The 15,533-nt window shown below is 42.6% G+C and overlaps 1 protein-coding gene across 2 annotated transcripts; it reads left to right on the top strand.

Moving 5' to 3' along the window:
* Window positions 1-5,244: 5,244 nt before the first annotated feature.
* LOC117667990 (zinc finger protein 202-like) lies at window positions 5,245-15,135 on the top strand. Of its 2 annotated transcripts, none has more exons than XM_087883832.1 (6): window positions 5,245-5,527; window positions 6,447-6,936; window positions 7,772-7,898; window positions 9,920-10,057; window positions 11,540-11,665; window positions 13,145-15,135. In XM_087883832.1, exons 2-6 carry the CDS (start codon window positions 6,466-6,468, stop codon window positions 14,206-14,208), a joined length of 1,926 nt encoding a protein of 641 aa, XP_087739958.1. In that variant the 5' UTR covers window positions 5,245-5,527; window positions 6,447-6,465; the 3' UTR covers window positions 14,209-15,135. The 2 variants fall into 2 exon arrangements, with proteins under 2 accessions (XP_087739958.1, XP_034277541.2); XM_034421650.3 differs by lacking the exon at window positions 5,245-5,527 and adding an exon at window positions 5,590-5,844.
* Window positions 15,136-15,533: the final 398 nt, after the last annotated feature.

The raw sequence follows: 15,533 nt of genomic DNA, 5'->3' as shown, positions 1-15,533 counted from the left end.
TTAAAAGTTTGCCCTATGGGTAGACCTCATATAATAACGATTAGTTCAGTGACCAACCATGGCACTGTCAGGCGCAAAAGACTGAGTCCACACATGAAGGCTCAGTTAAAACTATTTATACAAGCTATACACAGAAATCTTCTCAATGAATGGTTAGCATCTGTTTGGAGTTAGTTAAAAGTCATCAGAATTCAGGGGTGGGGGATGGTTAAACTTAGTCCACTTTTGCTATGTAAAGATTCTAGGCTGGTCACTATAACTGTTCCCAGCTCTTGCAATTGCTTCTCCTACAGGCACTGAACAAATGGTACTTATGCCCAGTCCCTGAAAGTATGGGTGTAGCAGTTCCCCAGGGTCACACAATCAAAATTTTGGTGCTTGGCAGCCTGTGCACACTTAAAACCATAGGGGTACTTCAACTCTTTTTGCTCGCTTATTCTCATCATCTCTGCCCTTTGGCTGCCCTGCACAGTGGCACTCTTTTGTGGTTTCTTCCCACTGCTCACAAGGTGTGCCCTATGTAAGGCAGCTACTGCCTATGGCAGACCTTTTTCCTGAGGCTTCAGACGCTGTTCTTCAAATGTCAAGAATGGGGCAAACAATTTGGAAAACTACAGCCTCAGGAAAAATTGTAACAGTAATGGCAGTAAGTAACACTGACTCGGCCTCCTTTGTTAAATCACTTTGCCTTTAATAATCCTTGATTATAATATTTTTCTGGCTTTCTCTCGCAGTTGCTGAATGTTCCTCTGAGCAACCTGACCAAAGGCTTACAACATTCCTTTGCATTAGGATATATTCAGTTAGGCTTTTCGAGCCTACTATGTTTCTGCATCAACCTTCTTTAATGATATCTAGAACATCACAGTGTGTTTTCTTCCATACAGTAACTCAAAAGGAGTTGAATATTGTGGAAACCTGGGAATTTCCCTGTATGCAAACTTATCAGCCACATATCTGCATATTGATATTTTAGTAGTGCTGATTGGAAATTGGTCCCTTTGATCCATTGGGATCTCATTTGGTATGCCTACAGCACTGAAGATCTTGAGACCAACTCCTCTGCTATTTGCTTGGCAATCACATTCCTTAATGGACCAACTTCATGGTACCGAGTGGTGTAGTCACAGACAACCAGGATACCACTCATTGTCTTTACTAGATTGTGGCAAAGGGTCTACAATATCCATGGCTACTTTAGGGGCTAAAGGAAATAGGGGCTAAAATGTACCCTTTTCCATAGGTACGTTGTTCTGTTCTCTTTTTAGCTTTACCAACTGACACACAGGGCAGGTCTTGCAATACCATCACCCCACAGATCCCTGGCCAATGCCACCTTATCCAAAATTCTATATCCATCCCTATTCCTACCCATGGAGGACCATGGACCATGGAGTTTCATGGGCTAGCTCCAACATTGCTTTGCGATATCCCTGAGTAGCTACTATTCGTTAATTTTGTTCCTTTGTATAGGGATGAAGCCTTATTCATTACAACTCTTCTTTTTGCTGAAATCTGAATGTTGTGTCCTTGTTTCCCTCCTTTTCTGTTGCTACCCAACCATGTTTTAGGGTTTGTTGGCTCTTTCTTTTGCAAGGGTCCCAGGTGAATTTCCCATTTAGGAGTCTCTATCCCTATAGGTTTACCTCTAAAGCTTTGTTTTTCCTAGAACATCTCACTTCTCCTATTAAGTCAAGATAGTTAGGAAGAATCCCGGGTTCCTTCCCTTCCCATTTCAAGCTGCATTCTCTCATCTTCAACTGATCCCTTGTAGTTACTCCCACTATCTTAGTTTCTTTCTTGACTCCTTTTCTTCAGGTCCAATCTTCAGTAAATGGAAAGTCTGTTCTCATTAGGTTATGTGGCATATTAGGGATTACGCCTACAATTTTTTGTATGTTCCTTTCCCTGTGCCTGTTCTTTGGCTTTAACCAACGTGGCTATCTCAGTCTGCTAAAACACTTTTATAAGATGCTTTTTCTCCATAAATCCTACCTTTTTGTTATTAAATGAGGATGCAACAAGGTTTGTCTACTCCCCAGTATCTACTAAACTTTTCACACTGGCCCCATTATTTTTTGTTGAGATCCTAATTTTTCTTCTCCCAGAAACACTTGTACTATCGCAGTCATTCTCTTTTTTTTTTCCCCCTCTGGCTTTTACGGACTTTGGATAAATGGCCATTTTCCCCACAGGTGTTAACAGCTACGGGTCTCTGACCTCCCAATGCTTTCCCTTTGATTTGGGTAAGAGCTAAAGGCTTCTTTCTCCTTTTACCTTTCTCTCTTCCATCTCCTTAAAGTTCTTATTTTCTGGAACAAGCTTTCTTATTCTCCTTCCTCTGCACCTTCCTTTCTAATATCCTCAGATTTCTACCCTGCCATATTTTCCTCAGCTAGTTCAACATTCCTTTGATCTGACTCAGTTGCGTTCCTGCACCCAAGACCTCAGTATGGTAGAAAGTATACGTGGAAACTGTACTAAAATTACTTCCTCTACCACTTTTTCCTTGTTTCTTTCATCTGGCCTCAACCACTTTCCTGCCCATGTCTTCCCACCTTGACAGCAATTCACAAATCCCTTCATGTTTGTTGTAGGTGTAGCTCCTAAAACTCTGCCTATAGGTGTAGGGAGTGGCATATCTGTGTAAAATTGCTTCTTTAACTTGAGAGTAATCCACTACTTCTCATGCTGGAAAACTACTATAAGGTCTCAAAGCCTTTCCTATTAAATAGGGGGCTAGTCTGGCCACCCCATTCACTCTCAGGCCACTTGCAAGAGGTAGCCATTCTTTCAAACATTTTAAAATAGTCTTATGTATTCCTCTCACAACTTGCGCATTGTGGTGTCTTTGGGATCACCTCCATACTCTATGCCTTCTGAAAGTTGAATATACTCCTTCTGGTGACTGTATTTCATATAGTAGATAACCAGCCCTTAAAACTCTTCTTTTATTTCCTTTTTACTCCTTTCTCACTTCCAGGCAATCTTTCCTCTCCCCGCTCAACCCCAGAGCAACTCTTCCTCTAATTGCAGCCTTTCCTCTTGTTACAGCCTTATCAGTTACCACTAATTTAGGCTAGACTCCCATTTTTAACTAAGTTAGTAGCCTCCTCTAAGGGAGAAGCCGTCCCTCCTTTTTCCATGTTGGTACGTTTGGTGTAAGCTCTGGTACGAGGTTTGCTTTCCTCAGCCAGGATTGTTGGCTAATTTCTACAAGGTCTGGGCTTTGCAAGGACCAAGCTCTCTCCTTTTTACAGCCCCCTTTTCAACCAAGGCTTGTTTTTTTCATAGAATGCACTAAACTGCTTGATTTTAAGCCACCTCTACCTGTGTGGCTGCCCCTTTGTATTGGATATTCCCTTTTTTTGGATATCCACCTTGCTTTATGGATATCCCACTTCATGAATATCCTACTGGCACCGTTTTGTCAAAAGGGTTCTTTTACATATACCCAAATCAATGGGTTGCAAAAAATGCCAGAAAGCCAACACAACCCTACCTAGACATACACCCACAAGCACTTAAAGGTTGCTACTCACTGTTTACTACCTTTTCCCAATTCTACTACAACTCCCATTTCTCCACTAGCTTTGTTAATCCTACTTCTGGAGAAGAGTAACTCTCCCCACAGGCTGCTTCATGCCGTTTTAGAGTCCCAAACGAACACAAACCACTTTTCCCCTCTCTCACTCCCACACCACCACGCCAATACGCTACAGGCAGCTGCCTCTCTGCTCAGCTTTTATAGCCGTAATTGCTGGGCTGACTAGGGAGAGGGCTTAAAGGGACAGGGCACCAGCAGCCCAAATGCTGACTATTTTGCAAGCAGCTGCTCTTCTCACATTCAGCAAACGCACAAGCTGTGATCTGGTGAAATATTTATTTGTTTGTTTGTCTGTTTGTCAAGAACATATTTGGTAATAAGTATAAGCATGGATTGGATACGTAAAATAGATACAAATAGAAGAAATATTAGGACAGGGACGGTAGGCACTCTGGTGCTCTTATGCACGCCCCTTACAGACCTCTTAGGAATGGGGCGAGGTCAACAGTAGACACCTAGGTTAACATTTTGGGGGTTTGGGGATGAAACCAGAGTCAGGTAGTGCATTCCAGGCATTGACCACTCTGTTGCTGAAGTCATATTTTCTGCAATCGAGTTTGGTATGGTTTACCTTAAGTTTGTATCTATTGTGTGCTCCTGTATTGTTGTGGGTTGAAACTGAAGTAATCATTGACCGGTAGGACATTGTAGCAGATAATTTTATGAGCTATGCTTAGGTCATACCGAAGGCGGCGTAGTTAGTTCTAAGTTTTCTAAGCCCAGAATTTCAAGTCTGGTGGCATAAGGTATTTTGTTGCGAGCAGAAGAGTGGAGGACTCTTCTTGTGAAATATTTCTGGACACGTTCAATTGTATTAATGTCGATATGCAGTGCGGGTTCCAGACAGATGAGCTGTATTCGGGAATTGGTGGGCAAAATTAGGCAAGAATTGGGATTATATTCATTAAAAGGCATAAAACTTTCCAGAGCCCTAGAAATGATCCTGAGAACAATTAGCATAAGGGGTCTCTTAAGGAAGTGGCCCTTGGTTATTCCTTTTTTTTTTAAAATAATCTTTATTTACATTTTACCATTAAAAAACAACAAGAGAACGACATAATATATAAATAACAAACAAAACATACAAAACAAGACAACAAAAACCTACAATGCTAGCATATCTATAAACAGTACCTTGATAACCTAGTACTCGGCACTGTATATCTATATTATAATCTGGAGAAGACAGAGCATCTTAGACTGTGCGGAAGCAGATAAATTGACCAAAAAATTACAAGATAGAGATCAAACACAAGTATGTTTATCCTGGGAAAATTTTTATAAATGGCTTGAGAAAAGGAAAATATAACCCAAATTAGAAGAGGAACTATATGTATTGAGAAACTTATATTATACGAGTAAAGTGAGGTCGGATAGACCTAATTGTTTTATAAAGATATGTAAGATGCTCTGCCCTTGGTTATTCCAATTTCAGCCTGTTCTGTAAATCATGGCATAATATAGATGGAAAGCAGCTGCCAAGCGATCCTTCCTTTATTCCACACCAAAAAGAAACAATTTGGTGAATGGACACTTCCTCCCTGAAACTCAGGGTGCTCTAAGCCAGAGGTGTCCACAGGATGCATTCATCCGAATGACCAAAACAGCATTGCACCCTAAGCTCTGCTCTTTTTTTAGATGGTGACTCCCAACAATGGAACAGGAGGAGACGGGATGATGCTTGGATGGGATCCCTGCTGTGCATCTGCCTTCATATGACACACACAAAACCACTGACCAGTGCCTCCATGCCAGCGTTTCTTCAATTTTAGTAAAACTATCACATATGTAGACTTCAACTCCCAGAATTTTTAAAAAGTTGCCAAGGTTGAGAAACGCCACTCTGTGTGCCAAGCCAATAAGGACCTCTTGCCCACTGAAAGATGATAGGTGGAAAGCAGTTTACTATATCTAAAACAGGTAAAAATTAGGAAACTTTTCTTTCCTCTGCCCACGAGAGGGCTCTCGGGTTTTTCTTTGCTAGTCCTGAACTACCGGCTAGCTTTTTTTCCCTCTTCGCTGTGAACGGCATAAGAGATTTCTGTTTTGTTTTCCGGGTTATTGGGAAGTTGCTGAGATTGATTCGCTCCATGGCTGTCCTGTTTCGGTGGAAAGAGGTCTAGAAGAGAAAAAAAACTCTTCTTTTTGGAGGGGGCTTAACCCCCAAGGAAGAATTATTTTCCTTCTCTAGATATTTGGCTAAAAAGGCTTCTTGACACAAGGCTGAATCTGAGCAGGTAGAAAACGGGGTGTGGTGGGGTGTCCCCATCCTTCTGTCCACCCATCCACCCGCCTGCAGGTCCATCTTTGCGCAGTCGTTCATAGCCTCGCGGGGTCTCTTCTCAGCAGCAGAGAAATTGGCCAGGTTGAAGGGCAGTCAGAAAAGAGGAGGCAGAAAGAGGATTGAGATGGAGGGATTGGCAAGCACAACAGAGTCCGTCCCCCCTCCCCCCCCCGTCCAACATGCAAAGGGAAGAGTTGGATGAAGATTTATTTCTGAGTATATGGGCGGGGAGGGGTGGGGGGAGAGAGAAATTTCTGTGATGCAAAGTCGGTCTCTTCTCTATGCAGAGAAAATCTGAAAAGCAGATGAACTCCAGGCAGGATTGGATGGCAATCAACCTGGTCCTCTTATTTACAGGGGAAACCATCGTTAGTAGAATTAGAAGCAGATTGTGGTGATGTTTCTGTGTGGAGAGCAGAGGTGGGTTTCAGCAGATTCTGACCGATTCTGAAGAACCGGTAGCGGAAATTTTGAGTAGTTCGGAGAACTGGTAGTAACTGGTAGTTTTCCACTGCCCAATAAGTGAGACATATTTTCCTTTTCTCCTAAAACTAGTTGCAAGATTTCCTTTGAGATGGACCCCCATACGTTTCGCCTTTCCCAAGTCCCAGTAGAGGAAGCAATTTCTTGGGTTCCAGTGAATCTACTGGGTGGCTGGTTTAGAAGAAGATCTGCTTGGTCAACATCCATGAAAGATCCAGAAGCCCATCGCTTTGGGAAAGAGGAACCAATTGGCATCCCTGAGGAGGTCAAAGTGGACGTGGATGCCCTACTCAAAGACATTGAGGAGCACAACAGGCAGAGATTTCGTTCCGATGCTCTTCCTTTGGGAGAACGTCCCTGGCAGACTCTGTTCCAGGTGGGAGAGGCTGCTCAGAGATGGCTAAGACCACAGGATCGCACTAAAGGACAGATTGTGGATGTGGTCATCTTGGAGCAGTTTCTGCATTTGCTTCCTTTGGGAATGCAGGCTTGGGTGAGAGCCAGGAAGCCAAGTACCAGCCAGGAGGCAGCTCAGCTGGCTGAAGCTTACCTGGAGCAACAGGTATCCTTGCTAATAAGAAAGGGACACACACACACACTGATTCTTGATCTAATGCTAGGACTGTTGCTGTTCCTCTGACCACAAGCACCGACTAAAACAAGAAGGGTTCTCCGGTGGACTGGATTCTGAACCCACCTGAAATTGTCCTGCAATAGGTTATAAATGGAGTGGGCAGTAGAAAGAGGGAAGGCTAAAAATTTCATCCCTCTTGATAACAACTCTTAGCATTCTAGGAAAGCCTGTTCTTACTTGGAGATCTACAGATCTAATATATAAGTCAATATCTTGGTTCACACCCTGCTGATTTACAAACTCTGGGTTGGTATCCCAGATTCAATAACATCTTATAGCCGTACCATATTATGATTCAACCCGTGACCTGTTAAAAAAGTCACTGACTGGGCTGCTATAGCTAAATGGAATGGTGAGTAGTCCAGGGGGGAAATCCAACAGGTTCTGACAGGTTCTGGAGAACCGGTGGTGGAAATTTTGAGCAGTTCGGAGAACCATTAGCGGAAATTTTGAGTAGTTCAGAGAACCGGTAAATACCACCTCTGGCTGGTCCCAGAGTGGGGTGGGAAGGGAGATTTTGCAATATCGTTCCCCCAAGAGTGGGGAGGGAATGGGGATTTTGCAGTATGCTTCCCCTGGAGTGGGATGGAAATGGATATTTTGAAGTGTCCTTCCCCTGCCACACCCACCAAGCCACACCACACCCAACAAGCCACTCCCACAGAACCGGTAGTAAAAAAAAATGGATTTCACCACTGCAATAGTCATTGGAAAAGTAGACAGATCAAATGCATTAATCTATTCAATTTTCTTCCTCTTCTAGTGGCCTGTGGCTTTTGAGGAAGTGGCTGTATACTTCACCCCAGAGGAGTGGGACCTTCTGGATGAGGAACAAAGAATTTTGTATTACACAGTCATGCAAGAGAATTCTGAGAACGTGACCTCCTTAGGTAAGGTTCCCGTTCCTGTAAGGCCATACAAACCTTCCTGAATGTGTCAGTCCCAAACAAAGAATCAGCCTAGGTGTAACAGGCAAATTGCATGTTTTTGTAAAGTCATCTTCCTTACTTTTAAGGTTTTTAGGAAAGCTCTGTTGAACCCTCTCCATATCCCCAAGGGCTGTTCCTGCCTCATGCTACATAGTCTACATGAAACTCATCATATTTCTGAAAATTAAGACTTGCCATTGACTACCCAACATTGGCCAAGGAGGCAAGCAGTTGAAATCTATAATGCTCTGGACTATCTCTACCAACAATGGCTTGAAATATTAGCATAGGTTGATCAGAAAGAGGTGGATCAGTGATGGTATTCTACCAGTTCGCACCGGTTCTGACGAACCGTTAGCTCCGACTTTCAGCTGTGAGCAAACCGGTTCGGTCCGATTTTGAAGTGGGCCCGTCCGCCTGCCTGCCCCTGTGTTATATTTCCGTTTTCCGAAGCCCAGCTGATTGGCGTAGCAGAGTGGATTTCTGTGCCTCAGCTGTTTTCCTTGCCAACAGCAGTGCGGCAGGTGAGTTTTCTGCAAACTGTGCAAGCGTGCGTAGCGAACTGGTTGTTAAACCGGTAGGATCCCACCCCTCAGATGGATGTCCGGAACACAAATAAAATTTGCCATTGTTGCACAAATAAAAGCATCCTTGACTTATAACTACAGGGGTGCTTGGGATTTTGGTAAGTCATTGCACTTGTAAATAAAGGCACCACATGATTAAACTTTGTCAAGTAAGTCACTTTAGTTGTTAAGCAAATCATGTGGTTTTTAAGCAAATAGTGTCATCATTAAACGTCATTAAAGTGTGTACCTGCAGCAGTTATAACTTTAAGGGCGATTCATTACCTTTCTTGAAGTCTGTCATAACTGTTGTTAAAGAGCCAGTCATAAATTGAGGACTACCTGTAATAATGGATTAAATATCCCAGAAATGAAAATGTCTGTTGTATCACATTTCATGCTTAATTTCAAATAGTGGTATTTGTTCCATAGTGAATGCTAAGGAATATGTCTAAGATTTACATCATGGCATGGGCCCGGGGTACTTGCAAGACCACCTCCTACTGGCCTCCCACTGCCCAGTGCGCTCACATAGGACTGCCCTGCTCCAGGTGCCGTCGGCCAGACAATGTCGGCTGGCGGCCCCCAGGATGAGGGCATTCTCTGTGGTCGCACCGACCCTCTGGAATGGGTTATCCACCGGGCTCCGGACGGCCCCCGACGTCCGCACTTTCTGCACTTACCTGAAGACATGGCTTTTTCAGCAAATTCCCTGATCTGCCACGAGGTTTTAATTGTCTGGGGATTTTAAATTGGCTTGTTTTAGCACTATTTTATTGTTATGCTGTTTCTATTCTGTGAGCCGCCCCGAGTCCTACGGGAGAAGGGCGGCATATAAATTTGATAAAATAAATAAATAAATAAGATTTGAGGAAAGGAAACCTGGCTTCAGTTAGATCCTTGAAGAAGGCCATAGGTTTATTCATCTCCAGTTAAAAAGTGTTCAGCAGCTGAGAATAGCATAGTCCTCTTTAGGAGAATCTGAGATGCCTTCTAACCAATTAAGGTATTTTCTAATTTGTGTGTTCTTAGATTTCTATCATAGGTTACTCGGGAACCTGTTTTGTCCCTACAACAAAAATAATCCTGTGTGGTAGATTCAGCTGAGAGACAAGGACAAATGCAAGGTTTCCTGAAGTTTCCATAGCTTGGGGTGGACTTTAACGTGATTCTTCCCAAATCTAGTCCAACACTTCAACCATACTATTGGATACAGTGGTGGGTTTCAACTGTTGTTACCACCAGTTCGCTTCGCGCACGCGATTTACCGAACTTGTGCTCAGGTCTTTTTGCATTGGAATTCTGAGGTAAATAATTACCCAGCCTTGCCCAGGATAATACACTTTATCGTTAGATAGCTATAAAGAAAATCAATAATCTTCCTCTCTTTTGTTGTGTTTCTTTTCCTTGCTCTAGAGCTTTTGGTTTCCAAACCAGATCCAAGACTCCAGACGGTGTGGGAAGAAGGATTACAAATGGCTGATCTCCAGATATTCAAAGAAAAAGACTCTATTGTTAAAGGAATTGTGAATTGGGAGGACATAACGGTGGTTGGTGAGAAGGCCTTTCTTTCTCTGACAAAAAAACCCTTTTATATGCTTTATTGGGTTATATAATTTACTTTTATTTACAATTTACTGGCTAGGTGGCTCAGTGGCTAAGACGCTGAGCTTGTCGATCAGAAAGGTCGGCAGTTCGGCGGTTCAAATCCCTAGTATAGGTCTCCTGCATGAGCAGGGGGTTGGATTAGATGACCTCCAAGGTCCCTTCCAACTCTGTTACTGTTATACCTCTCCTGTCTGCCACCCAGACTCAAGTCAGTTGGAATATACAACATCTAATTAATCAGAATGTCTACCGTGTTAGATTGTATTCCTTTAGTACCTGGGTTTTAACTCATGTGCAGGATGACATATTCCTTTCCTTTCCTTAACATACCGTATTTTTCGGAGTATAAGACACACCTTTTTCCCCCCTAAAAGGGGGTGAAAATTTAGGTGTGTCTTATACACCGAATGTAGCCCTGCCCACCCACTGGCCCCCACCCTTTGGCCTCTGCCTCGCAGCAGTTACCTCCTTGCAAAGAAACAGCAAGAAAAAACAGCTCCTTTCAGCTTCAGCACAGCCTAATTAGCACAAGTTGATTGGATGGCCTCCCAAGTCTCAGCTGATTTACTCTCAGCTGTTTTGTGCAGGGCTCTGCTGCTTGCTACAAAGAGGTAAATTTCTGGAGCAGATTTTTTTCCCCTTGTGCTAATCAAGCTATGCTGAAAACGAAACTGAAAGTAAAGCAGGCTGTTTGCTGTATGTTGCAGCAGGGGCAAAATTACTCAAAGGCAGAGGGAGATTTCTTTTTCTTCTTTTCCTTACCAAAAAAGGTAGGTTCGTCTTATACTCAGGTGCGTCTTATACTCCCAAAAATATGGTAGTTGTAACTGTTACCTTGCCGATTTCATTACCTCCCACTGACAAGCAGCTGGCTTGGCTGTAGGATATCAGAGATGTGTTTCTGAGGGCTCATGTTAACCACTCAGCCACTCCAGTGGATGCCCTCAGCAGAATGGGGGACATTCAGTAAGAGCCCTTCCAATTCATCAGCCCTCCTGCCATCAAAGCCTGTTTTAATTGGCCCCTGCTACTGCAGTAGCTCTAAATTCCACTAAGTCTAAGCCACATCCAATAGTGTTGTTTCGTTGTGTCTGCAAAGCCACAGAAAGTTCCACATATTTGGATCACCAAAAATGTTATTGAGGTGTACCTGGTAATCAGTGGGACAAGATCTTAAGTGGAGACACCCATTGAGAGTATGATGGACAGCACAACAACCAAGGAGGACTTGGGTGTTGTCCCTAAATCAACCCTAACTAGTTCCAACATGGTAATATGTTGAATTATAGCCTGCCAAAAACCACCTGAGTGGTTACCACTCAAGGTAAAGCTTAAGATCTTGATGGCTTTGAGACAGTTTAAAAAACTGTCTATTTTCCTGCATTAGTTTTGATGTTTTCTCTGGTTTCACTTCTTTCCTTAATTCAGAATTGCCAACCCAATATCCATATGAGACTTTCCATAATGGTAAATCTGACACAGCCTTCCATATGAGAGGAGATGGAACAATTCAGAAGTCTGAGGAAAAGAGTAATCTGAGGCATTCTTTTCCAGGTGAGATGTTAGAGCAACTCTTTTTTTGAAACAAACCTGTGAAGGTGCAGGTTCCAGGAAAGAAGAGGAAAGATGGTCCAGCTTCCTTCTACGTTATGAATGAGCAAAACATAAACCTTCTGGGAACAGATCATTTATCCGTGTTGGCGCAGTGGTTAGAATGCAGTACTGCAGGCTACTTCTGCTGATTGCCGGCTGCCAGGAGTTCGGCAGTTCAATTCTCACCGGCTCAAAGTTGACTCAGCCTTCCATTCTTCCGAGATCGGTAAAATGAGGGCCCAGATTGTTGGGGGCAATATGCTGGCTCTGTACACCGCTTAAAAAGGGCTATAAAGCACTGTGAAGCAGTATATAAATCTAGGTGCTATTGCTTTTATCAAAATTCCTGAAAGGAATGTTTCTCTATTAGACAGTTGATGGGATTCTTACCCCAATAGCCTGCTTATCAGATCCTTGTCCTACTTCATTGATTAAAGACACCTGGGAGGTGACATACATTTAAGTCCATGAAGTGCTTTAACTTACTTCAGGGAGGAGGTAGTACATGCCATTCTGAAGATGTCATCTCTGGACTGAACTCTTCTGGTTCATTTTCATCCAATCTCCAACCTCCTTTTTTTGAGAAAGTTGTTGGTTGCACCTGAAGAAGCACTGATCATGCTAGTGGAAGCTAATCAGGCTTCAATGGGGAGAAACTGTTTTAAGCTCAGCCTTAGCAAAACTGAGTAGTTGTGAGTTTTTCAACCACCTGTAGTTCCAGCTTTGTCATTACAAGTCCTCCCACAAGTGAATGGACACACCCTTCAGAACTTCCTAGGAGATACTTTGAACCAGGGGTGAAATCCAGTAGGTTCTGACAGGTTCTAAAGAACCGGTAGTGGAAATTTTGAGTAGTTCGGAGAACCGGCAAATACCACCTCTGGCTGGCCCCGGGGTGGGGTGGGAATGGAGATTTTGCAATATCCTTCCCCCAGGAGTGGGGAGGAATTGGGGATTTTGCAGTATCCTTCCCCTGGAGTGGGGTGGGAATGGAGATTTTGCAGTATCCTTCCCCTGCCACACCCAAGAACTGGTACTAAAAAAATTTGGATTTCACCACTGCTTTGAACCATTATTGGCCATTCTTTCCTATTCTTGTCTCTTAGATATTTTGGAACTATAGTTGTCAACTTCTCATGCACCCAAGGCCACTGGTCTGGAGTGAGCTGGAAAGTCAAGTTAGGAAAAGTTATTTCCTTTCATATGTTGGCAGCTTCTGCAGACCTTGCTCATTTTTTTAATGGTTGCCAGAAAAATTATCTGTGCCAATGTCATTTGTTGTCCTTATGTTGCCGGCAAGCATAATTTTGCATCACAGATTAACTATCAGAATCTTCCTATTGTATTTTTGCCCTTTTCTTGCTTTGCTCCCCCACCCCATTATTTACTTCTTTTGCCTCTGTCTTCAAAACTTAGTTTATATCTTTCTTGTTCTTGCAGAAAGCCTGACTACCAGGGAAAAAAAACATCAAGAAGAATTTGAAGCAGAACGACTTCAGGAGCCAACGCAATGGGATGTGTTATTTGATCCCAAAATTTCTGAACCAATGGAGGTCAAATCTAAAAGACCGCAAGGGCTATTCCTGGAACTCATACAAACTTCTAAGGCTGACAAGAAAATGCCCAGCAGTAGCTCCCAAGTAGGTTCTACTGTATCAAAAAGGAACTATCCTTGTTCGGAATGTGGGAGAAGTTTTGATCGCCGTTCTAACTTAATTAAACATCAGAGAATCCACACGGGAGAAAAGCCTTACCCTTGTACTGAATGTGGGAAATGCTTTGACCAGCAGTCCAATCTAAATGTCCATCTGAGAGTTCATACTGGAGAGAAACCATATGGCTGCCCCGATTGTGGCAAAAGGTTTAGTATCAAATCACATTTACATGGACACTATAGAATACACACAGGGGAGAAGCCTTATGAATGCGAAGACTGTGGGAAGAGCTTCCGTGTGAAATCTTCCCTAAATAAGCACCAGCGAACCCATACAGGAGCTGCCAAGCTCTCCAAACCATCCGAGATCAAATCAGAGGGTCCCCAGGCAATAATGCCAGAAGTGACACGTGTTTATGCAGCTCCCAAATCAGAAAAAATAATTAAAATTATGAGTAGGAAGCCCCCTATAGAAATCACGGTGTCAAACAAGAATTTTTCCTGTTCCGAGTGTGGGAAAGGCTTTGATCGGCCTTCACATCTCATCACACACCAGAGGATCCACACTGGGGAAAAGCCATATCTATGTATTCAGTGTGGGAAACGTTTTCATCAGCAGTCTAACCTTAATGTCCATTTGCGTCTCCATACTGGAGAGAAGCCTTATGGCTGTCCTGAATGCGGCAAAAGATTCAACATCAAATCCCATCTACATGGACATTACAGGATCCACACAGGTGAGAAGCCATTCGAGTGTGAAGATTGTGGGAAGAGCTTCAGGGTGAAATCTTGTCTAAATAAGCACCAGCAAATCCATACAGGAGAAAAGCCATATAAATGTCTCTCCTGAGAAGAAAATCTGACCTAATTATACACAGCTCACTCACTCTGGGGAGAAAAATTGCCTATGATCTGAACTTGGGAAAATAACTTTTGCAACAGATAAAATCTTATTAAGCATGAAAGAATTCACACAGGACAAAATCCTTGCCTATGTTCCTTTTGGACAAAATAAATAAATCCATAAATCCATACGGAAGACAGGTATTGGGGGGGCCTATCTGTGGGATAATGTTCAGGAATGATTCACAGCAGAACACACAGAGACACATATACATACACTATATATTTAGTTATATGGTTATTTTTCAGTGAATTCCCTAAGGAACTCAACTCTTGCAAATGCTTTTATTGAATCAGAGGGAAGCAGTGTGCATTTGGAACTTAAATATTTTGCCCTGAGACCATGGAAATGACCAACTTATACTGTCCTGAAGTCCCTTGTTATTTAAAATGCCTTCTTTAGGGCTGGCCAAAGGAAGTTAGTAAACAGCAGATATTCAATTTTGGTTTATGCCAGGCTGGTTGGCTTCAATTTTCCTAGGAACGTGGCATTACCTTCCAGCTAGGTAGTTCTGCACCTCATTGTAACCTGAAATTTAGTAAGAGCTATTAATATTCTTTAAGAAATCAATTTGGACTATTAGAAATCCTTTAAGTTAATTACATATTTTGTTTCCACTCATGCATGGGTATTTCACTGAAGCTTGTTTGGAAACGACATGAGGTGCTTCAGAAAAATATGTCCTCGATCTGGTAACTATAAGGCAGAAGCGTTTACTGTAAGACTTGTTTTTCAAACCTAGTGGGACTCAAAAGGGGTTGATGAAATGTGCAGAGGTTGGAAAAATTGAACATTAGCATATAAAGTATGTACCTTCCATGTCATGATACTGCTTTCTTCAGAAATATCATTTGAAAAAAGAAAGTGCTTTTCTTTCTTGAGTTTCTTTCATTTCTGTTCCAGTCCATTTATGCACCTAATGACTGTAACACCCTGGTTTGCACAACATAGTTAACTAAGTAATGAAGGGTTGTGTGTTATGTGAACAGAACAAATAAGTTGATTGACCCCATAAGAGACTTCATTTTCAAGCCAAATTGCCCTAGGTTTCTGGACATAAAGTAGCCTGTGCACAAGAGTGTGTGCTTGCACAAACACACACACACATACACAAGCTGTATTGCCTAAACAGATGACCTGGAAGTTAAGTAATACTGTAACTCTGCCTTTCATGCAAAATCTTAGAATTGAAATGAACATTCTATGCATTCCATCTTTGTGGCTCTTGGCTTTCACTATGAGAGCCACACAGAAGTGAAAAGGGGGAGAAC

Source organism: Pantherophis guttatus, chromosome 2 (genome assembly GCF_059756535.1).
Source record: "Pantherophis guttatus breed Tessera chromosome 2, ASM5975653v1, whole genome shotgun sequence".
Lineage (NCBI taxonomy): Eukaryota > Metazoa > Chordata > Lepidosauria > Squamata > Colubridae > Pantherophis > Pantherophis guttatus.
This window is presented reverse-complemented; position numbering and strand designations above follow the sequence as displayed.

What these genes read in the sequence shown, in the direction of transcription:
- LOC117667990 (XM_087883832.1), top strand. Translation starts at nt 6,466, where the DNA reads ATGGACCCCCATACGTTTCGCCTTTCCCAAGTCCCAGTAGAGGAAGCA. An exon ending in AAGCTTACCTGGAGCAACAG is followed by an intron (nt 6,937 to 7,771) that starts GTATCCTTGCTA and finishes TTCCTCTTCTAG; the next exon opens with TGGCCTGTGGCTTTTGAGGA. An exon ending in GGAGGACATAACGGTGGTTG is followed by an intron (nt 10,058 to 11,539) that starts GTGAGAAGGCCT and finishes TCCTTAATTCAG; the next exon opens with AATTGCCAACCCAATATCCA.